The 23,283-nt window shown below is 38.8% G+C and overlaps 1 protein-coding gene across 1 annotated transcript in view; it reads right to left on the reverse strand.

Annotated features, from left to right (window-relative positions):
- Nucleotides 1–23,283, reverse strand: part of LOC148955266 (carboxypeptidase Q-like) — an 87,753-nt gene that overhangs the window by 55,509 nt on the left and 8,961 nt on the right. Inside the window, exons 2-3 of the mRNA XM_089101284.1 lie at nucleotides 20,436–20,651; nucleotides 14,225–14,378 (exon numbers count right to left, since the gene is read on the reverse strand). Coding sequence (XP_088957410.1) covers nucleotides 14,225–14,378; nucleotides 20,436–20,651 — 370 coding nt within the window. The remainder of the gene's footprint in view (nucleotides 1–14,224; nucleotides 14,379–20,435; nucleotides 20,652–23,283) is intronic.

Here is a 23,283-nt window from a genome sequence, read left to right on the forward strand (position 1 = left end):
AAATGATCAGGGAACACCATTCCACAGAGGTTGCGGGGCTACGTCAAAAATGTTTCTTACCCACAAATATTGGCTAACGGCTTACATTGACTTAAAAATTGAATTAGATGACTGTTCCTGTAGAATTTCTAGTGGGAACCAGGCGTTTCAGGGTTATATCATTTGATTCCGGGAATGAATTTTGGACGTTTATTGTGTGACTGCCCCATAGGGGCAACTTTCAGGGGGAGGAATGTCACGAAACTCGTAACCTTTTTTTGTGCTGTTTAATATGATTGAGAAGAGTTATGATTATTTTAGTTGCGGAACCCTCAGTGCCTATTTATTTCCGCAGTGATTAATTCGTATAGCTGGCTGCTGGATGCGAGTGGAATTTATTCATTTTTGAATGGGTGAAGTCAGATACGAGCCGGTCGTTGTTCAGAGGAGATTCTTTGCTTTTGTGTGTGTTAATAAATGATTTTCTTTTGTGTGTGTTAATAAAATTATATGTCCTAAATCGAAGTGGATATATGTTGCGACAATTAGCTCTAAAATTGATCCAGGATTGTTGCCCTGGTGGCCTTCCAATCTTAAAAACGCCGCTGGAACTTTGATTTTTAAATCGATTGAGCCCCTTCCGAACTTTCTATGACAACTCCTTGCATACGAAGTGCCTTGGTAAAAAAGAAAGCAAATAAATAAATACTGCACTGTGCCCACTTCGCTCTTCGCATAGGCAGCCTTATTGCAGTGCCCATGACTAGCTGTCTTGAAGGTGAACTGAACCTTTCAGATTGACAACAGGTCAGTTGAACTTGGAAATTGATCATTGCAAGGTATTCAGCTCAAAATATTATTATTTTGGACTGGATTTTTTGTAAAGTAAGCTTTTTATCCTTTCTATAGTTCAGGGGTAACAATTAACGAATTGACTAGAGAAAAAGGCGTTTTTTCCATGAACAGCGTTATTATATTTAACGAAAATCCCCTTATGTAATGATTTTAAAAATGCTACCGTAGAAAAGTTTTTCAAGAAAAAGTAATGAGCCATTTTAAAACTTCAGACGAGCAGAAATAAAGCCAATTAATGATTGAAACTTGAAAATTGTGCCTGAGTAACAATTAATGAATCAATTTTTTTTTATTGACAAACCAGTCAATAACCTGAATAAGACGGTTATCTCAAAATTTTGATCAGGTATCTTTGGAGAAAAAAACGCGTGGGAGGAGGGCTGGTTGCCCTCCAATCCCCTTTGATTCTTAAAACGCCACTTGAACTTTCAGTGTTAAGTCAAATGAGCTATGGAGTTCAGTGTTAACTCCTGTCATATGATGTACCTTGGTAAAAAAAATGTGTTGTACCCACTTCGCTCTTTACTTAGGCAGCGCTATTTTGCTGCCTCTGATTAGCCGTCTTGATGATCCATTGAACCCTTCGGGTTGACCAAACAAGTCAATTTGGCTTTGAAATTGATCTTGGCAAGGTATTCAGCTAAAAATATTATTTAGTACTGGAGTTTTAGTACAGTAAGCTTATTTATCCTTTTTATAGTTCAAGGGCAAAAATTAACAAATTGACTAGGCCAAAAAGTGTTTTTTGTTTCTCTGAACGGTGCAATTACACTCGATGAAAATCTCATTTAACCTGCCTTTTAACAATATTATTTAAAAAAACTTTTTCCACAAAATAAGTTTTTCAAAGAAAGATAAAGAACTCCATGAAACCAAAAATGAAAAAAAAAAATAATAAAATAATCTACCAAGCGTGAAACTACCACAAATCAGCATCGATAAATAAATGAAACCCAAAACGAACAGAAATTACAATAAATAACCGAGTCCAACTCAAAACGAGCAGAAATAACATGATCAGGGCACAAATCCCCTATGCCTTCCCATGGCCAAAACACAATTTGCACTTTACTGAAAAAAAATATATAAATGAATTTGCATTGTCAGTTTAATATACATATACTGATATTTCTTAATCAAAATTTTAATATTATTTGACTTATCAAAGTTATAAAAGAAAAAACTTCCGACTTTTCAGCATTGAATTCAAGACCGGATTTTGCATATTCAAATTGTAGCGATATCAAAACGTCATTAATGCGCTGGATAGTCCGACTTGAGTTCAAAATGTCGACTTCCAGGGTTCCCACCCGGTGGGAAAAATTAGCTGATTTTAGTGATTTTTTGGCTGATTTAGTGATTTTTGCAATAGTCTAGTGATTTATGTGCTGATTTAGTGATTTATTTGTTTAGGCAGTGTAAAAATCCCTAAACATAGTGATACATCACTAGGAATGGCAACCCTGTTGACTGCACAACAGACGAGAGACAAATTGACACCGGCGATGATGACAAACGAGGAAGCACCGGACTGCGCATTGAGAACTCCATTGTTGAAGAGTGAAGGGGAAGAAATGACACCTTGAGGAGTACCTTTCTCGACGTCCACAAATTTATTAAGAGTGGGTCTGTGGTTGAAGCAGAATGGTACATTGAAGGGTCATCCACTTCAGATGATGAATGGAATGCTAGGCAAACTTTAATACGAGAACACATGTCTCCGTGGGTTCGGATATAGAAAGGCCTCACTCCACGTTTTTCTACATGGAGTAACATAGCGGCGTGAATGAGAGAGAGTCAAACCCTTTGCACACATCGTGACCTGCGAGCACAAGACTTTCTCCTGATGTATCAGCATCGATCAATGCGTTTCCAGCAACGGACAAAGGATGGGCACAACCAAGATGTGGCTGGAAATCAAGCTGATATGGCGGAACATAACACTTCTTGCATGGAGTAACATAGCGGCGTGAATGAGAGAGAGTCAAACCCTTTGCACACATCGTGACCTGCAAGGACAAGACTTTCTCCTGATGTATCAGTATCAATCAATGCGTTTCCAGCAACGGACGAAGCACGGGCACAACCAAGATGTGGCTGGAAATCAAACTGATAAGGCGGAACATAACCCTCCTTGCTCAGATGGCTGACGAAGAGCAGACCGAAAATCGCGGAGAAAGTAGTAGTCACTGTTACAGGGCAGAACGACAAGCACTGTGTGGCGAGTTTGCCTTTCCTAGGTATTGGAGTCAAATCTCCAATAGAGAAAGAAGAAGTTACAACTCCATGGATCTCAATCCTCTGCATCAAAAGAGCAATATGAATAACCAGTGGCCCACTGCCATGGAGAATACGAAGAGCACTCGCTTTATCTATTCTGGAAGATTTCTTACGCTTTAAGCGCATCAACGCTTGCACTACAGAATCAACCGAGACAAAAATTGTCTGGAGGGCAGCTAGAAAGAAATGCGTCATACTTTCCTTCATATTCATACTGAAAGGAAACATTTGGCGGTAAGAATTTAGCAGAAAAGTACGAGTTCCACCCGGTAATCAGGAGTATCATGGCTGGATAGGCGAGCACTGGGAGGGTTTCTTGAGACGTTTTTTTAAAAGGAAGTTTGGGATTGCCATGCTTGCTGGGAAGTCTCTTCAACTATCAGGTTTATATGAATGGATGATTATTTTCCTAACTTCCGTTTGCCAGAAAGACGAATATCTGAAGCCCAGCCAGAACGAGGGTACTCATTCTTTAGCCATAGATGGTACCAAAATTTGGATTTTAACCAAGCTTCAACAAGGCTTGGGTTACTTGACCAATGCTTTGTTACACAACTTGATGCACAATTATACATCACTAAACATAATTGCATGAAAAATCAACTGAATGAGCCAAGTTAAATTAAGTATAAAAATAAATGTCCGTATTAACCATTTATCTTGTATGGACTACGTGACTTTTCAGGAACGAATGGGCCACTGTACAGCATTATTTCCTCTGCAACTGGGAAGCTCAATTTATAGCTTTTTAATACTTTTAAATAGATTGGATGTCTCAGAATTTTCAATTTATAACAACTTAGTCCTCTTCGGTGCAAAATCGTATTTTGGTGCCACAAAATGGCAGAAACGCCACTTTGTCGTAGCATAATTTGGTTTGTCATTTAAAAAAGACATTAGAACTTTTAATTTCCATTCGGTGAATCCTCTTCAGTTATTTCAGGATCATTGGTTCGATTCAACTACCCCTGAATAATGCGAAATTCCCCATTTTTGTAGGTAGGAGCTTGAAAACTCTACATTAGGATTCTATTATGTGCTAAATCGGATGGTGTGATTTTCATTAAGATAACTTGACTTTTTGGGGATGTTTCCTCCTTTTCTAAATTCAAGTAAATATTTTCAGGCTTGTTACTTTTGATAGGTACCATTAAACTTAATAAATGCTTTATATTTAAAATAGCATGAAAAGCGAATTTTTGATATATTATAAATAAAAACAAGTCTTTTTAAGGGAAAGTAAGGGGCAAAATTTAAATTTAAAACGAACAGAAATTATTCCGTATATAAACGCTCTTCACGCTGATGTATTTTAGCACTTTAAAATAGCTTCTAATTCTACTTAAACTGCCCTTGTGTTTCAGGATTCGTTCTAAAAGAATAGGGACAAAAAGTCAAAACTTAGTATCCGTATTAAACTTAAATTTGTAAAGAGAGATGTACAGAATAGAGGGGATCCCCCATAAAATATGGAATAATTTCTATTCATTTTAAGTTTTAATGTTTTTCCTTACTTTCAGTTGAAAAAATGTGTTTTTTTTTATTTTTGGTGGTTTTTCAAATAATACCGGAAAAATCCGGTATTATTTAAAAATCTGGTTATATCCCATTCCATGGAAAATTTCCACCTAAGAAAACTCCTCCGTAAAAATTCTCTCTCATGTAAAATTCCCATACCCCTGGAAACCCCCCCCCTCGAACAATTCCACCCTTTCTGAAGAATCTCCCTAGAATTTCTTTTGCGGATAAATCCGCCTGGAAAATTCTCCTTAGCCTACTTCCATTTGAAACAAAGACTTGTTTTTCATTTAATTTCTAATTGTTCTTCAAATTATGAAGAAAAATTAGAATTTTTCCTCGAGAAAAAATGAGAATTTTCTCCATGAGAATTTTCTCCACAAAATTCTCCATGAGAACGTTTTCCTCGAGATCCCTGACCCTCATGGAAAGTTTCTCCTGTGGAAAATTACCACATCTTTGAAAGCTTGCTCTTGACGGTCGTCCAGAGTAAATGAATTTCGGCAGCGCTTTTGTAGCATCCCTTTGAGTGGCGCTGCTAGACCAGAGAAATCGCGGATGAATCTCTGATAGTAAGCAGCCATGCCTAAAAAGGAACGCAGATCATTCTACGAAGTGGGCAACGGGTACTTTTGGACGGCATCGATCTTGCTCTCGACGGGTGTTATCTTGCCACTACCAACAATGTGTCCCAAATACTGGACTTCTGATCATCAAAAGCTACACTTCTTTGGGTGGATCTTCAGACCTGCTCCCGTGATTCGTCTGATGAATTCTTGTACATGAAACAGAGGTTCCTGCCAATCATTACTGAATATGATAATAGCGTCCAGATAGGCTCTCGTGAAATGACGGCAGTCCCGTAGTTTTCGGTCCATCAAACGCTGAAATGTTGCGGGCGCTCCATGTAGGCCAAATGGGAGAACGCAGAACTCATATAGACCTGACTGGGTTTGAAAAGCTGTTTTCTCCATGCCTTCTTTGGTGAGTTCGATCTGCCAGTATCCTTTTGTGAGGTCGAGAATACTGAAGACTTTCTTGTTTCCCATAGTTTCCAAAAGTTCATCTATCATCGGAAATGGATATGAGTAAAATTTGGAATTCCGGTTGAGAGCTCTAAAGTCCAGACAGAAGCAGATGGTTTGGTCTGGTTTTGCTACTACCACCACCGGAGAACACCAAGGACTGGTTGACAGTTGGATGATCCCAAGCTCAAGCATTCGTTGAACCTCTTCCTTGATGGCTTGTTTTCTGCTTTGAGGGATTTGATAAGGCCTCTGGCGAATTGGTTGTGATCCGCGTGTATCAATGTGATGTTTTACGATTTGTGTTCGGCCGCGTATTTTTGAGAAGGCCCCACGAAGTTCTCCAAAAAAGTTCCTCGCTAAAGAAGTTGTCTCCTTCTCCAACCTGCATGCGAACACGATGCATGGGATACGATTTGTTGTCCCCATGAACACAGCAAATCCCTGTTGTGGTAGGTATTAACTGTTCGTCTCCCTTCAAGTACTTCTTGTGGATTATTGCGAGAGTTGCTCCGCTATCTACCAGGAATGTCGCCGGTTTGCTCTCAACTTCTCCTTCGTAGTAGAAGCGCTCCGAACCGTTACCTGAACTTGGACTTCTTGCTAGCAGGTTTTCCCTCTTTGTCTTTGGCGGTTGCCTGCAGTCCCTAGCACGGTGTCCTGATTTCCCACAACTGAAGAACCCCGAAGATCTCTTTCTCTGCTGAACTTCCGCGGTCCTCTTCTCCCAGCCATCTGCTTCCTTCTCATGGTTCTTGAAAGGCTGTTTAGGATTGGTTGTGTAAAGTATTTAACATCAATTCGAGAAGCTTTTCCGGGTATCTCATTTCTTAGTTATTTGGGCATTTATATGTCAACGAGAGCATTCCAGGGGGGCTCTTGGGACTAAAGCTAGTCGTGGGAAAGGGTCCGTTCCCAGGCATGGTTGAACAACCAATAGCTGGAACTTCCGTTCCAGGAAAGTTACATTCTTGGCTCATTTCTAAAGGCAGTCCATCTTTCGCCTCCGTTGTAGCTAGTTGTTCTTGTGCTACCTTATTTTCTCTATTTGTATTCTCACGTTATTTAATAAAGACCATGTACCAACGTTTATCGTCTATCTTTGGAATTTACGTAAACCATTACATCTGCCAATATAAAAGGCATACAAATAAAGAACTAAATAGAGGTTTACAGAGTGGTGACAGCAGAGGTTTACTGATGCCTCGCAGGGAGGTTTTACAGAGTGGTGGCAAGCGGTTAAAACTAGTGGAGCATATATCACTAGTGGAAAACCTCCAAGTGACATTTGAGTGACCGTTGTAAGTATTTACGACATCTTACGCTAAATACTGGCAACATATTGAAGAGCTATTTCGCCCGCTACCAAAATTGCTTGTGATATTGAACGGCAAATACTACAAAAGACTGATAAAAAGGCATCGAAATGTTACGAGGTATTGAACTTTTTTCTATTCAAAGCGCCTTCTTGAGAAACATTTTCTTTTAAATGAACATTTTGAAATAGGCTGTTACACAATGCCCAATATGAATTTCCTCGCGAGAGCTTTTACATACTAATTCCAATTTCTACAACTGAAAGTCTCCGGTTGATTTCTACTTTCACATAGCCATTTTACGTTTGGTGTTTTTCTTACCTGATTTTATACAGTCGACGTGTGATCCACATTTGACAGTTTCAAAACAAAATTTAACATTGTGAATTCGATAATCGAAAATTAATTCTCAATTGTGACTCCATTTGACGCTAGTGATTTAATTGAGACCAACTGAAATTGGATGTAAGACAGACGACCTTTCGTAAGTGATTTAACGTGGTTAGCCAACCCAGTAAATTTTATTAGACCCTTGTTGTTAGAAGTGAAGTTAATTGCCCAAAATCTAGCGTCCGTAATTAAAGAATTGTGTTTAAAACAAACATTTAAATTTTTTAGAGTAATTGCTTTTTCAAATTTTGATCTCAAAATGTCAGTTTTTTTTCCTATACTTGATCCTGTGGAAATTGGATATAAGAAAAAGGTTGCTTTTGATTTTGTAAGACAGTGAAGGATAAATGGCATAGTTCCACCTCTTTTATTTGACTCAAATGATCCTGATTTCGATCAAGATGAACTTTATGATTACCTTCAAAAGATCAAGACATGGGTCCCAACAAACCCTCCAACTCCCCTGAGCACCACCCCAATTAATCCTTCAATAGAACAGCCTCAACAGTCCCAAGTAATAGGATCGCTAATTGACCCTTTTTTTTTAGTAATAACGCCACTCACAAAGTCAGAAAGTGGAAAAATAATTAAGTTTGTTACAAAATTTGTTACAAAGTTACGAAAATTGAGTTTGTTGCAAAGTTACAAAAAAATTCAGTTGTTGTTAAATTGGTCTGATTCAAAAGCTTTGCGTCATTTTTGGCCCATGGTTTGTTTCGCTCCTTTTTTTTGGGAATCTGGATCCCACGATTATAAATTTGTCAAGTTTAAAAGGTGGATTACTTGTGGTATATACCCCAGGCAAAATAGTAGGCAAAATTGTTGCAGAGTTTGTAGGCGTGGCTCAATTTAAGGATGAAAGGGTATATCTATTCTATAGAAGGATGCAAAAATTAGGAAGGTCATGTAGGGTGTCCTTAGAAGCCAGGGATGATGGTGCAGTTCTTGGAAGATTTGCTTTAAATTTATTCAAGGAGTGGATCAGACCGTCCTACAAACGGTATTTGTTAGAGAATAGTGCAGAATTTTTTTTTTGTTTAGGTGATGCGTATAAGGTTGCAATACAATATGAACAGATAGAACAGATAGTGGGGAAAGAAGACACGTCTTCTTTTTCCGATGAATCTCTATCTGCGCTGACGAGGGTGAAATTTGGACTCAACGATAATGAGAAGGAACTGCGAGATGGTACTGATTCCTCGCAGGGCGGTTTGGATACCCAGGAAAAGGGAGCTGTGTTTGCGGTCCCGTGGGTTGTTACTGATACCTCTTGGTATGGGTTTTTTTTGTTTGCACTGAGAGATGGTCATGAGGACTTTCCGGGTGGTTTTGATCCCAAACAAATATGAGCGAGGGTTGAGATCACGATGGAGGGTCATGCTGCCTCACGGGATGTTTTTTTTTGTTGCACTGTGAGAGGGTACTGATTCCTCGCAGGGCGGATTGGCTGCCCAGGAAAAGGGAGCTGGGTTTGAGGTCCCGTGGGATGGTACTGAGGCCTCACGGGATGATTTTTGTTGTTGCACTGCGAGATGGTACTGATGCCTCGCAGGGCGGTTTGGATACCCAGGAAAAGGGGGCTGGTTTTGAGGTCCAGTGGGATGAGGTTGATGCCTCACGGAATGGTTTTAATGCGTAGCGCTAATAGTTATGTAGAGATATCAACAGTAGTACTGCCATTTGTCGAACCACAAGTTAGTAGAGAAAAACCAAATAGGTCTAAACCGAGGCGTTCCGCAGCAATAAAACCCCGAGGATTTTATTGGGAATAATATCTTAACGTCATTGTTGCATGGTATGATTTTTAGAGTTTCTGCAATTTCATTTATCTGTCGCTGGTATTTTCAGGATTAATTAGCCTTTCCCGGTCATTCCTTTTGCCCTAATTCAAAGTTTATACATAATCCCAACTTTCTTTGTCCTCATCAAATTCAGGGGTATAGGGAACAAGTCTATTTTAAAGTATAAAAAGAAAAATGAAGTGTTAAAATATCCAGTTTCCGACTACTGTTATTAGTGTGGTTCGTTTATACTATGTAAGTTTTTACTTATGCAAGTATTGTGTAGTGTTTGTAGTATGTAATTGTTTACTAGTTCATGCTGTAGAACGTTAGTAGGCGAGAAGTGAATGATTTGGGAAGGGAATGTTTTTAATACAATTAAAGTTTGGGGGTTTAATGAGAAGGGGATAAGCCAAATTTGGGAAATTTAACTTAAAACAGGGGGGAGAATCTGTAAAGTATTTAACATCAATTCGAGAAGCTTTTCCGGGTATCTCATTTCTTAGTTATTTGGGCATTTATATGTCAACGAGAGCATTCCAGGGGGGCTCTTGGGACTAAAGCTAGTCGTGGGAAAGGGTCCGTTCCCAGGCATGGTTGAACAACCAATAGCTGGAACTTCCGTTCCAAGAATATTATATTCCTGGTTCATTTCTAAAGGGAGTCCATCTTTCGCCTTCGTTGTAGCTAGTTGTTCTTTTGCTGCCTTATTTTCTCATTGTGTATTCTCACGTTATTTAATAAGTGCCATCTACAAACGTTTATCGTCTATCTTTGGAATTTATGTAAACCATTACATCTGCCAATATAAAAGGCATATAAATAAAGAACTACATAGAGGTTTACAGTTGGTTTCCGAGAAGTGTTTCTTGAAGTTCCCTTTGAATTCTCGCCAACCTCGTCTTGTCTTGCTAAGAAGAAACTATCTGCAGCTCTGGTAACAGTTTCAAGGGATGGGTCGTCTAACTCCCTCAGTCTCACACGAAGCTGGGCATTCTTGATCGAATTAATGAATTGTTTTACGACCAGTCGGCGAAAAATTCTACTGATGTACCCTTGGAGTATGGCCGAGTTGTTGACCGAACTGTAGTCAGCCACTTCTAACCATTTGACCTCAAGCTGTTCTAATCTTTTCCTGTAGTCCACGAAGGACTGATTTACTTCTTTTTGCGTGGCCCTGAAACGATGTCGATAGCTTTCTGGGGTTATCAGAGACCTGCGAAATAATGTAGACTTGACCACATCGTAATCATAGCTTTCTGAGGGAGCTATCACAGAAACTGCCTCAGCTGCTTTCCCAGTAAGTTTAACTTGCAGTCTGGAAGCCCAGGTACTTCTGTTCCAGTTATTGTGTGTGGCTATCCTTTCAAAAGTAGTAATATAACTGTCGATGTCCATGTCGTCTGTGAACTTAGTCATCTGGTTTGTGTACTGACTGCTGTTGCTGGGGAATTTTGTATGGCTGCTTGATTTGTGGCAATTAAATCGACCAAAGAAGCTAGATGATTATGCGATCGAATCACGGGATCTAGCTGGCTCTGCAGTGTTTGCTTCTTGCCATCCAGAGAGAGCTGTACGGTCTGCTTAAGTAGCTCTATGATATCCGCTTGTGACAAACTTATGACTGGCGCAGTTGATACAACCTACAGGGGTACAGTTGGCTTATTCTTTTCTTCTTGGGAGGATCGGCTTTGTTCCGTTCTAGTCTGACTTCTAGTACGCCTGGTGATTGGCTCAGAATCTTTGAGCCGGTGATTTGTTCCTTGACTGCTCATCAATTATCGGGCTACTACTGGCGTTGCTGTTGCGGACAACAAACTTGGGACGCGGAACCAGAGATGTGAATACTTAACAAGTGCGGTGTGAATCGCCACGGTGAGATATAAATCCCTTTCAAATGCGATATGAATCGCTGCGATAGGATATAAGTCCCAGTCGAGAACGATATGAATCTTTATGCAAGGATATAAATCCTTGGACAAAGCGATATGAATCGCTTCGATGGAATATGAATTCCGTGCAGCTGCGATATGAATCGCAACAGTGGTATATGAATCCCGGACAAATGCAGTATGAATCGCAACAGTGGGATATGAATCCCTGACAAATGCGATATGAATCGCAACAGTGGGATATGAATCCCGGACAAATTCGATATGAATCACAACAGTGGGATATGAATCCCGGACAATTGCGATGTGAATCGCAACAGTGGGATATGAATCTCGGAGAATTGCGATTTGAATCGCAACACTGGGATATGAATCCCGGATAATTGCGATGTAAATCACCTAGCGTCTCCAGCAGCAACGTCGAACGGGTTTCGATACGTTGGCGCACCGAGTGAAGAGACCGAACGAAAATCCGATTGACGTAACCGATAGCAAACGATTATTAGAAAATTGTTACCGGAAACCGAACTAATCACGATCGAACACTTGACCTAGATGCCAGGCACCAAACGCTATACAAGAATTGTCAGAAAAACAGTCCACTATCACGGCATGCGCAAAAATTGAACTCAATAAGTCAAGCTGCTCCGCAACACAACTTTCAATCAAAATCAGAATTTGTTATTTCAATCACCAATTTCAAAATTTTAACAATTTCAATCCGAAAAAAGAAACTCTTTACTTAAATTATACCCATAAAATTTCAGATAAATCATGTTTTCTTTTACCTCCAAAAATGTCCGTTTTCCACAATCTCACTTCTGATACACCACTTTATTTGTCGCAACCTATATCCACTTCGGTTTAGGACATATAATTTTATTAACACACACAAAAGAAAACCATCTATTAACACAAACAAAAGCAAAGGATCTTCTCTAAAGAACGACCGGCTCGCATCTAACTCAGGGTTGCCAAAACTTTTAGAGACAAAAGTGTCCAAATCAGTCACAAAAGGACATTTTTAGTGTCCCTCTGCCCCAAAACGACCTCCAAGGACGGATGGGACATAAGTCAGTCAGTAAGTTAGTCTAGAAAAGTAGCCAATATACAAGGTTGCCACTATGATTTTTCAAACCTGTGAAAAAAGTGCCAAAAAGCCTGTGAAATTTGTCCTTCTTTGTTCTGCTACCTAGGGGTCTGTTACCTGCAGGAGTTTTGCAGGCATTTCCAGCTTTGAAATTAACGCTACCAGTAAATTAAGTTTAGTGCTAGTTCAATTTGAAGAGATGGCAGAAAAAAATCGTCATGAAAATGTCAACAGAGCGAATACCGCTACTTATCTTAATCGAAAAGTGAAGAACCAATCTTAGAGATTCATTTTCACTTCGGCATTTCCATAAGTTATGCGAAAAAGATGAGAGTTGTCTATCTTCGGTAGCTATTAAGGATCTTTGGGTGCGACAAAGTCCGAACGGCTGTAGCAACAATATGTCTATTTTGACCTACATGGTTTTAAAGTTAAACAAAAGACGTCAATCACCTTAACCACTCAGTCAACTGGTTGGTCAGGGGATTAAAATCGTTTAACAAGTCCTCTATCTTGCCGTTTTCTGAACATTTAGCAGTAGCCCTGAGCAAAAATGACATTTTCATGAACTAAAAAAGTGAGAAGACAAGGCCAATTGAAAGAAATTCGCTTGAGTTATACTCGATAGGAACTGGTGACCAGCGTTTGACAAAAAAATACAGCTGAAAGTATAAAAAATAAATCAGAAACAGTCGCTAGCGGCTATAAATAAAATTGAGCCACAACACAGCTTTTCTGTGAAACTCCTTTCTCTCTATTAATGGCAGCAGTGTAATAATAGCCATATGCACAAGGCTACACGCCACAGGGATTTACACGGAACATGCCAGCAGGGAATGGCCATTCACTTCTTTCCGGCCTTCTCAGCGGCCTTTGTGACTTTGCCACCAGCAGTAGGTGGGTCCTTGAAGTTGACCGACTTGATGACAAACGTCATCCGTAAGATACAAGAAAAAGATGGATTCAATAGTTCTTGCATACCACATTGGTTAAGAATTTAGGTCCCATTCCTATTCGGTTGATATATGGTGTTCGCACAGGGCGCAAAAACATCTAAGTAAAATCCCCAAGCCATTACCACAGCTTAAAAGTAAAGTAAAAATTAAAAGCAGTCGTATTTATAAAAAGAAAAGAAAATAAAGACATTTGGTTTTGATTTGGAAAAATGTACAAAAAGTGTCCCTTTTTTCAAAAAGCTGCCTTTTTTGACCCAATAGTGTCCCGGTGTCCCTCAGAGTGAAAAAGTATCCAAAAGCCACTAAAAGTGTCCATTTGGCATCCCAGATCTAACTTCACCCATTCAAAAATGAATAAATTCCACTCGCATCCAGCAGCAAGCTATACGAATTAATCACTGCGGAAATAAATAGGCACTGAGGGGTCTGCAACTAAAATAATCATAAATCTTCTTACTCATAATAAACAACACAAAAAACGACACGGGTGCCGTGACACTAATGCTGTTTTATATAGATGTTACTTGTATTTTCTTTTTTTTTTAAGAAACGAATAACAAACCCACTGTTTATTGTTGACTATGCCTTCTTACCTCTTTCCAAACAAACAAGAATCTTTCTTCTTATTTGTCGGATCTTTTTGATTTTCTGATGATAAAACCCTTATTATTATATTAAACTGTTCGTTATAACGAACTGTAAGTAAGGATGGAAGTGGCCAAATATTAACCAAAACTCTAAAAACAAAATTTTGATAACAATAGACACATCAAAAGAATTGGCTTTTTATTCCTTTGATTTGGACGACCATCCCCCTCAACACCTGAAGGTTTCAATTTAATATCCTTAGTTGATCCTTATATACTACAGAAACTTATTTGAACAGCCTGGATTCTCATAGTGTTTGTTGATTTAGTCCAACATCCTCCCCAAAATTCCCTTGAAGTTTCAACTTAAAACCCTAGCCGTTCCTGAGATATTGTAGATACGCTTTTAGTTATCCTGGATGGATAAACTGTTTCTCGATTTAGATAAATATCTCGCTCAACATAGCCTAAAAGTTTCAACTAGATCCCCTAAGCCATTCCCGACATAGGGAGTGGCATAGGGAGAAAGTACCTGGATGATGAGTTCAAGATTACCTCGTTAGGAGTTTTGTTCTGAAGTTCTTCAAAAGATTTCACAACTACAATTTCTGATATGATGCCTTCAATTGGTGTTGCAGCACTTGGACCCAAGCCAATTATTGATAAAGGCTGGTATCTAGGATGTATCATAGCTGCCATCTCTTCCCCTCTAGAAACAGGAAAAACCCGATTAATTTGAAAAAAATCAAACTGAGCAGCCTGTTACTACACTTATTTTTTTTTCAGTGCTTCAATCCGGTTGGCGAAGCTTTAAAGCCTTTTGGTTAATCAAATAAATAAAAAAACAAGTTTTTTGAGCCAAGATAGCTCTTGAGGATTACCCGGCGAGTCCCATTGGGGTTCGAAAATTCTCTAACTAGCTTGATTCCTAAATGTGAAAAAATGTTGATTCCGCTGTGGTGATTCCTGTGCATTCAATCAATTTTTTTTGCGCCAAGTCTGACCTAGAACTAGCCATGGCCAATCATCCCCAGCTTGGCTACGGAAATTTTTCAATTGAACAGTTTCATTTCCTTCCGCAAAGATACGCCACGTGACCAAAGTCTGGTAGTCACCTAGTGGTAGCCTGTAAAAATACCGAAGTCTGTTCGCATTGGACTCAAGAAGGTCATTCCAGTTCTAAATCGTCCCCGTTCCAGAATAAGATGTGCTGTGTCTCTTACAAGTCGGCTAAGCACAATTCCTATTCCGTCTACTGTCCGGAGAGCATATAAGAGCATCTAAGCGGCATAATGTCATGTCTTCAGTTGCATTTCCTTTCTCGAACGTAAGATGATCTTTTCAATTTGCTGAGTGGTTGTAAATTTATTTCCCCAATAAACCGGTGAAAATCCTGTGGTCGCCCTCTGATGGTCTTGCTGTTATTAGTAGTGTCCCAGCAACCACCATGAAGCACTCGGACTGTTTTGTGCTGGTGCTAATTAACGATTTAACTGTGGTAAATGTGTATTTCCCGGAAACTATGGGGACCAGGCATTCTAAGCTCGATTTAACATGTGGCTCAGCAGCTTGTCAGATGTATAAAGGAGTCAATTTGGAGAAATTATCGCTGCTTGAGCTTGGTAATCTTGGACTCGGTCTCGGTCTCAATTAATCAAATCCCTTCTACCGAACTGTTTTTCTCTGCTTCGAAAGGATGAGCCATACTCTTTTTTTACGACTGGTAATACTTTGCTGAGTGGTTGTAAATTTATTTCCCCAATAAACCGGCGAAAATCCTGTGGTCGCCCTCTGATGGTCTTGCTGTTATTAGTAGTGTCCCAGCAACCACCATGAAGTACTCAGACTGTTTTGTGCTGGTGCTAATTAACGATTTAACTGTGGTAAATGTGTATTTCCCGGAAACTATGGGAACCAGGCATTCTAAGCTCGATTTAACATGTGGCTCAGCAGCTTGTCAGATGTATAAAGGAGTCAATTTGGAGAAATTATCGCTGCTTGAGCTTGATAATCTTGGACTCAGTCTCGGTCTCAATTAATCAAATCCCTTCTACCGAATTGTTTTCCTCTGCTTCGAAAGGATAAGCCATACTCTTTTTTTTACGACTGGTAATACCGTATCTAATCTTAATTACGCTCTTTACGCTAGAACTAGCTCAAGTTACGAGGCCACTGTATTGAGCGATGATGTGCAAAGTGACCATATTCCCATCAGTCTGTCATTACAGACCCAAGGAACCATTCCATTTCGTGATACCCCTAAACGGAAATTTAAGGCGATGAGGGAAAATGCGTATGCCATTGTTTTACAGTACGTCAGTGATTATATTCTAAATAAAATAAAGTTTCCTTATTACCTGTTACCGTTGGACCCAAATTTTAGTAAAGGTGAAATTCGTATACAACTAAATGTGTGCTGTTCTGAGATCCTACACTCTTTTAAGTGCTTGGAGAAAGCAACAGTCCCTGTTAAAAATTATAAATGAAAACTGAAATTTGGTCGGTATGGTGATCAAGGTTTACAGAAGGAGTGTGCGGATTCAACGTTTCGGCTTCAGTTTGGCATGGGTGCATATCCTGTGAATACAGAACGTTTAAATACAAAATATAAGTTTAGTCGAATCCTGCAGGAGAATTTGGTTGAAAATACGTTTAATACTACTCAAAAGATAGCAAAAACAAATCTAATTCTGTTGCGGAAAACACGTCCCAGTTCATCTTCAAAGACGAGTTCTACCGATGGGATACCTTTTACTGAGTGGCATGGCCATTTTTTGGAGCACTCTGCTAATCCTGAAGTGGTTACACAGTTTCATCGGAATATTGAGTCTACGCTCGGAGCGACACCTAATGTAGTTCTATTGTGATGTCACCATCGTCTATTAAATATGTTATTTGGAAACTAAAGAAAAAGTATTCGTCCAGAATAGATGGGATATGCACTCGGCATTTAGGGTATGGTAGTGCATTTTTTTTATATAGACCTTTCTTTGTTGTATCGGATGATTTTTAGTGTTTTTATTTTAGTGCCAGATAGCTTTTGTATGGGAGCGATTACACTTATTTCCAAGAAAGATTGGCCTAGCATAAGTTGTACTTCTTACCGTCCGTTCACAGTTTCTAGCGTATTGTCAAAGTATTTGAGCTATTGATTGTTAATACTATTTTTTGATATTTGTAAAGTGCTCCTTTTCCGATCCGGCTTTCACCGAGGATTGGGATGTTTCCAGACACTTGAATCGTTGTGTAAGGTTTTGAAAGATTTTGGAAAACTCTGTGAGTTTTTGGCAATTAGTTTTTTTGGTGTGAGTAATGCTTACGGGTGGTTGATTCATTCTCATGTGATATTGGAGCTGCTTAATCGAGAGGTTTCTTCTGATATAATTTTGCCATTGTCTTATATGCATAAAAATATTTAAGTCCGGTTAAAGATTGGTAATTGAATGAGTCCTTGTGAAATTATAGTTAGTCTTGGAATTAAGCAAAGAAATATCACTTCTAAAACCATCTAAATGGTTAAGCCATAATAAGGCAATTATGGCTTAATCTGAAACCCGGACTTCATGCATTGTAAAGGGTACTGACGTTTCTATTTTGGGTAATGCAGATGATCTGGTGAAGTTAAGTCGGTGGCTGGAAATAGTAGCTAGTGTTGGAAATAGTTATCCTGTTATAGATGATAATTATAAGCGTATTGGTTTGTCTTTGAATACTATGAAGTAGCAACTTTTGCTTTTTAATTGTCCACCGAATTTTGCACCTAATGTGATCAATCTTGGCGGTACAGCGATAAAAAATATCAGGAAACTGATTTATCTAGGTCTTCCAACTGGTCCTTCTGCCACTGCAACCGCAAGCTTATTATTGCCCGCACAGAGAAGAAATCATGTGGAGCATGCGCGTCACTTGTTTGCCTTACAAGTAGTTGAAACAGAAGCAGTAGTTGGACAGGCAGCAGTAAAAATTGTAGCAGTAGTAGTAAATGAAGCGGTAGTAGTATTAGTAGTATTACTTGTAGCTATATATTGCCTATATATAGAGCACATATTGCCTTTGATCAATTGGCCTTCCCGTTTAAGCATTTTCTGAAAGTTCCAACTTAATACCCAAATTCATTCTTGAGATACAAAGTTTTGACAATCGGCATACACGCATTGTGTTTTCATTCAGTTCAAATTTCCCCTCAATATTCTGTCAAATTTTCACCTTCATACGCATATCCTCAATACTACTAGCATCACAGTAGAAATACTAGTAGTAGGAGCATTAGTACCAGTGATAGTGTTGCAGCAGCATTAAGAGCAGTAGTAGCATGTACCTGTTCCCTTTTGGTCAGTTGGACATCCCTCTCATGATGGCTTGGAAGTTTCGTCTTGATACGGTAAGCCCTTCCAAAAATATTACTGATAAACCTTTTTGACCATCTGTATGCACAAAGTACGTTTTCATTTAGTTAAACTTTCACCTCAACATATCATCAAATGTTCATTTCAATATCCTCAGCCTTTGTAGTAATCGTTACAGAAGCAGTAATTTTAATGGTAGTTGTGGTAGAGGTAGTAGTAGTAATGGTAGCAGTAGTAGAAATGGAAGTTTTATCAGCAGTAGTAGTAGCCTGCCAATACTGCCTTTTTGGTCTTTTGATCATTTTCCTTATCATTTCTTGGAAGTCCCAAATTAATGCACTCAGTCATTCCTCAGTTACGCTATTTTGACAGCCCGTATGCACATAACATGTTTTGATTCAGTTCAAAGCTCCCCTCAACATTCTGTGAAAGGCTCGCCGGAATGCCCTTCGTAGTTTTGGAGAGTAAAGACCAAACATGCTCACCTTTCTCAATAGCATATACAAAATGTAAACAACGGACACATTTCCTAACTTACAGCCTTTTTCTAGAGGGCTGTGGAAGATTGACATCCAAAAAACACAATTGCTGAGCCTTTCAATTATGCGGAACAACATAGCTGTCTTAAAATTTTGATTGGATCCTTCCATAAAACCTTATATGACCCCGAGGCATAACTTACAACCCTTGCCCCCAAGCTCTGGTTGCCCCCGATCACTTTTGACTCTTAAAAAGGGCACTAGATTTTCCAATTTCAAATCATATGATCCCCCTCCGAAGCTTATACGACAACTGGTACCATAATACCTTATATGTTAACAATGGGCAACTAGCAAAGCCTACAGGCCTTTCCCTGATGTCTTTGGGGGAGGGGATGAAATTTTCAATAACATGATGTGCACCTGATGTGCACCTGATGTGATGAATCTTTACGGTACAGGTATAAAATCTGTCTTGGAACTGATTTATCTAGGACTTCCAATTCGTTCTTCTGCACGTGCATCTCGCTAGGTGGTTATTGCCACAGAGAAGAAATTACGCGGGGCATACGCGTCGCTTGTTCTGTCACTGGTAAAAATTAAAAAAATACTCGCGTCTAAGCTTTATAATGCCATGGCTTTGCCTCATGTGCTGTTCCTAGCACCATTTTGGGAGCTTCTGACAGTGATGGATAAAAAACAGACTAGAAAACCGATTTTCAAAGTTCCCTCCTCAATACTCCACTTGGTCTCGAGATAGTTTTATTATAAAAAAATATTGGATTGTCGACCCTATTTTTAGTGTTGATGACCTGGCCTCTTACCTGAGTAGTATAAAGATGGACCACCCCTGGATGGGTATTCTTTTTTGAATTGTTCGTAGTTGGTGTTATGTATTCTTGGGTGTAGTAATTATTATTATCTTTTTTCTTGTTTTTCTCTCTTTTTGCACACCATCGTTTTCCATTTGTGTTTTGATAGGCATTAAAACAGTTCATTCATTCACTCATATGGTGTTTTGAAGCTACGTCAGGTCGCTAGCTCATCGGTTTTTCCCCTAAAAAGGCAAAAGAACTAATGATTTTCGGTCGACTGCTACTACTAGTAACAATTCCCCGCAGCACCAAGCCACCTAAGGCCAACACAGCTACACACGCTCCTTCTCCTCCATTCCAATCTGTTCCTAAAGGAGGGTATAAAGCCTCCCTCTTTACACCTTCCCAGGAAGGTCCCATTTCCCTTAACTCTTTACTTAAGACATCCTACCACCCTAGCCGAAGACGACCTGCCTTCTTTTTAGCCCTAGACGGTTGCACGAAAAGAACAATCTTCGGCAATCTGTAATCCTTCATCCACAGAACATGCCCTAGCCATCTCAACCTTTCTCTGATTATAGCCCAAGAAAGCGGGACTGAACCACATTTTTCGTACAGCCTACTGTTTTGAAATACGGCCAGTCAGTCAGGAACCCAAAACAATCTTGAAAACGTCTAACAAATCTTCCTCCGATTTCCGTAGCACCATTGCTTCAGAACCATGCTTGATCGCTGACATCACTGTAGCTTTCAATATTGTAATCTTTGTTTGCAGACTTCCAAACTTTTTTCCTATTCTATTCGCGTACTTCCTATTCTTCCAAACTTTTTTCAACTGGGACCCCCACATCTTTTATTTCCTTTTTTATACACAATGAGTCTGGATGAAAACATAATAAATACTACAGCGTTGATATATCGAGAAAACTGGACTTGTATCTTGAAATTGAGTGTTTTATTTTTGCAATCCCCTCTCTCAAGGAAGAGTCTACTTTATATCCTATCTAACAAAAATGCCATCATCCCAAAAATGACAATTCCATCTTTTTCAAACACACACCTAAGAGATCCACAGAAAGTAACTCACCAAACCAACACCTAAGAGATTCATTGAAGAGTAACTCACCTAACCCAGTGAGGGACTGAAACAGGTTCCTTGGATACATTTTCTAAGCCCAGACGTTTAAACGTTTTTTCAAGAAAATGTATTGAATGTTCTAGGTTCTTAGATCCTGTTATTCTTGATCCAAAATGGTCAACAAAATGAGACAGTGTTCGCCAAGTTCTCCCCTTATAAAAACCACTTCCTGTGCAGCTGCTTATTATTTTCTCAGCTACATCCCTAGAAAACAAGAAGCAAAGTTGGAATTTTCTGCAATTAACCTTAAAGTAGAACTAAGAGTACGGTGGTAAAGAAATGACTCATGTATTCAAAAGCCTATTTGAATTTTGAGAATGATTAGATTTTTAGCTCAGATTTTAGCCAAGAGAATATATTTAGTGTTTTTGGATTCCTGTCTAGCAACAGTAACACAACTAACATTCTAATCAGCTATCGGAATCCAGTCATCTTGGATATTTTTCAAAATAAGACAAAAAACGACTAGAATCGTTTTCGAAGACTTTAGACCCCAAATAATGGCTTTAGAAATTAAATTTTTACCTAGCTTTTATCCTACACATTTATTTCTATATTATTTTATGACAACCTTTAAAGCTTGCCAGTAATGGTGTATCGTAGCCAGATAACAAAAAAGTCAAACATTTTTCACTCTCCTTACCAAGAAAATAATTAAGGCATTTCAAATAAATTCTGATAAGCTATTCTGATATTCTGACAAGCTTTAGTGAAAGTGCTCTCACGAAATATTCCATTGTTCCCTTTAGTGCAACAAAAAAGTAATACTTTATATATTGTTCATGTAAGCTCATTAATACTGAGTATATAGATGTTGAGCTTTTAACATCTATGTTAAAAGCATACCCCCCAGAAATCAGGGATAATAAAGTAATTATGAGGAAAACAAAGAGAAGAGAGAGAAAAGCCATTGAAAAATTGGTTATAGCATATTTTCAGCAGCCATGTAGCCATGGTTGCAAGAAGGCATGATTAGCTGCCTGTCAATAGGTTTGGACCCTTAATAGGAACAATACGAGTTCTAAAATAGCGACGAAAACAGGTATTCGGAGAAGCAATTGAAATAAACTTAAGATCAATAATAATATTTCCTTAAACAGGGACTTGGGGGAATATACACTAAATGCTCTATAGTCAAATTTAATTAAAAATGATCTTACAAAATATTAAAAAAAACAATAGACATTAACACAGAACCGGTCACAAAAAGCCCTTTGAGGCTAGCTGCCAAAAAGGCTGGATTAGCAATAAGAACGTGTTTTTAAATTATTTTTCTTTCATTTCATTGAATCGCCTTGATTTACCTCAATTTTTTATCAGTCCTGGTTGAACTTTCCTGAAGTAAGGATGCTGGGACTGCTTTTAAAAAAATTTGCTTTTTGGTTTGATTGGTTACATGTTGTCTTGAGTCTTTTATCTTTTATATATTTATGTCTTGTTAAGGACGGCCCTTGGACATGGGGCCGAAATATTCATTCAAATTATCTTCACTGTCTTACAAAAAGAATTCCCTATAGTCCGGGAGCCACTAAAGCGTATCTCGTTTATTTCTGAGTTGAGGTGGTCAGAAAGACACAGTCAGTTTGACAATAGTTTCCGACTATATCGACCACGCTGAATCCGAATATGGGTGGGGGCAAAGTTGGAGATCACGGCTTGACCTTGTAAAAGCAAAAAAACACCCTTTTTAGGCCTATAAAACGTGTACAAACTGTTTTTTTTTTCTAAGGTTGTACCACTACAATTTAGTGGTGCGACATATCAATTTGGTCCTAATATGGTGTGCTCATAGAATATGTTAAATTTCTTCCGATATCTTGTATAGCCCAGGAGCTATAGGTTAATATTTATTAATTTTCCCCAAAAATCTCAAAATTCAAAGGTTCATTTTCAACTAAACCACGCATCCTGGACCTTTCTATAATTTTTGTGTTTTTCATTTTGTACCAGAATTTACCTTTCGTATTTAGGTTCACATTGCCGTAAAGTTCAAATCTTAAACTGTTTGGTGAAGCCGTCTTGAATTAGTTGAAAAAGTATAGGCCAAAAAATATATGCAAAAATTCATTTTTCCAAAATGATGATGTGACACATCTTTTATGCTAGAATTTAACGCCCAATCCGAATATGAACTTTGCTTTTCAACCAAATATCAATTTTTTTTTTGTCTTAATTCAAAATGTATTTACAATACTGACTGATTTTCCGTTTACCTGCTGATAAGACTTCACAGCCCAATCTTAACTTCGTTTGTTATAGGCTAATTACTTATTTGTAGGCCTAAAAATTTTTTTTATATTAATGGTATTGCAGGACATGTTTTTATGCCAAATTTTGACGCCGAGTCCAACGGTAGTGTTAACTTGGTTATCGTGTTTCAACTTTAGTTGCTATATGCTATTTAATCAACCTACGAAGCTTTGCAAGGTAGTAAACGGACACGGAAGAACCATGCTCGACAGTAGCTGAAAGCTTAAACACGTAACATGATTAAAGAGTGTTTATTATTTTAAATACTGTAAGTAAAGCTACAGGTAAAGCCTGTCAAAATGCAATTTCCGCATATCCCAACGGTTTTCCTCACACATACAAAAAAAATCCCGCTAATCCTCGTCCGAATCGTCGCTATCGGCACCACACGCGCAAAGAATGTCGCATGGCCTTATCCCCAAACAAGGGCACTTTTACCACACACAGTTTTACAGTAATAAAAGGTTGAAGCCTTGTTGACAGATCGAGGCCAGGGGGTCAGCGCTGAAGTCACTAGACTGACTCCTAAAATGTCGTGATGGGTCCAGCCAAACTCAAGTGGGTTGAAGATATAGGGCTTAGCAAT

This window comes from Artemia sp. Qi Xiang Cuo, chromosome 2 (genome assembly GCF_049724085.1).
Source record: "Artemia sp. Qi Xiang Cuo chromosome 2, ASM4972408v1, whole genome shotgun sequence".
NCBI classification, from domain to species: domain Eukaryota; kingdom Metazoa; phylum Arthropoda; class Branchiopoda; order Anostraca; family Artemiidae; genus Artemia; species Artemia sp. Qi Xiang Cuo.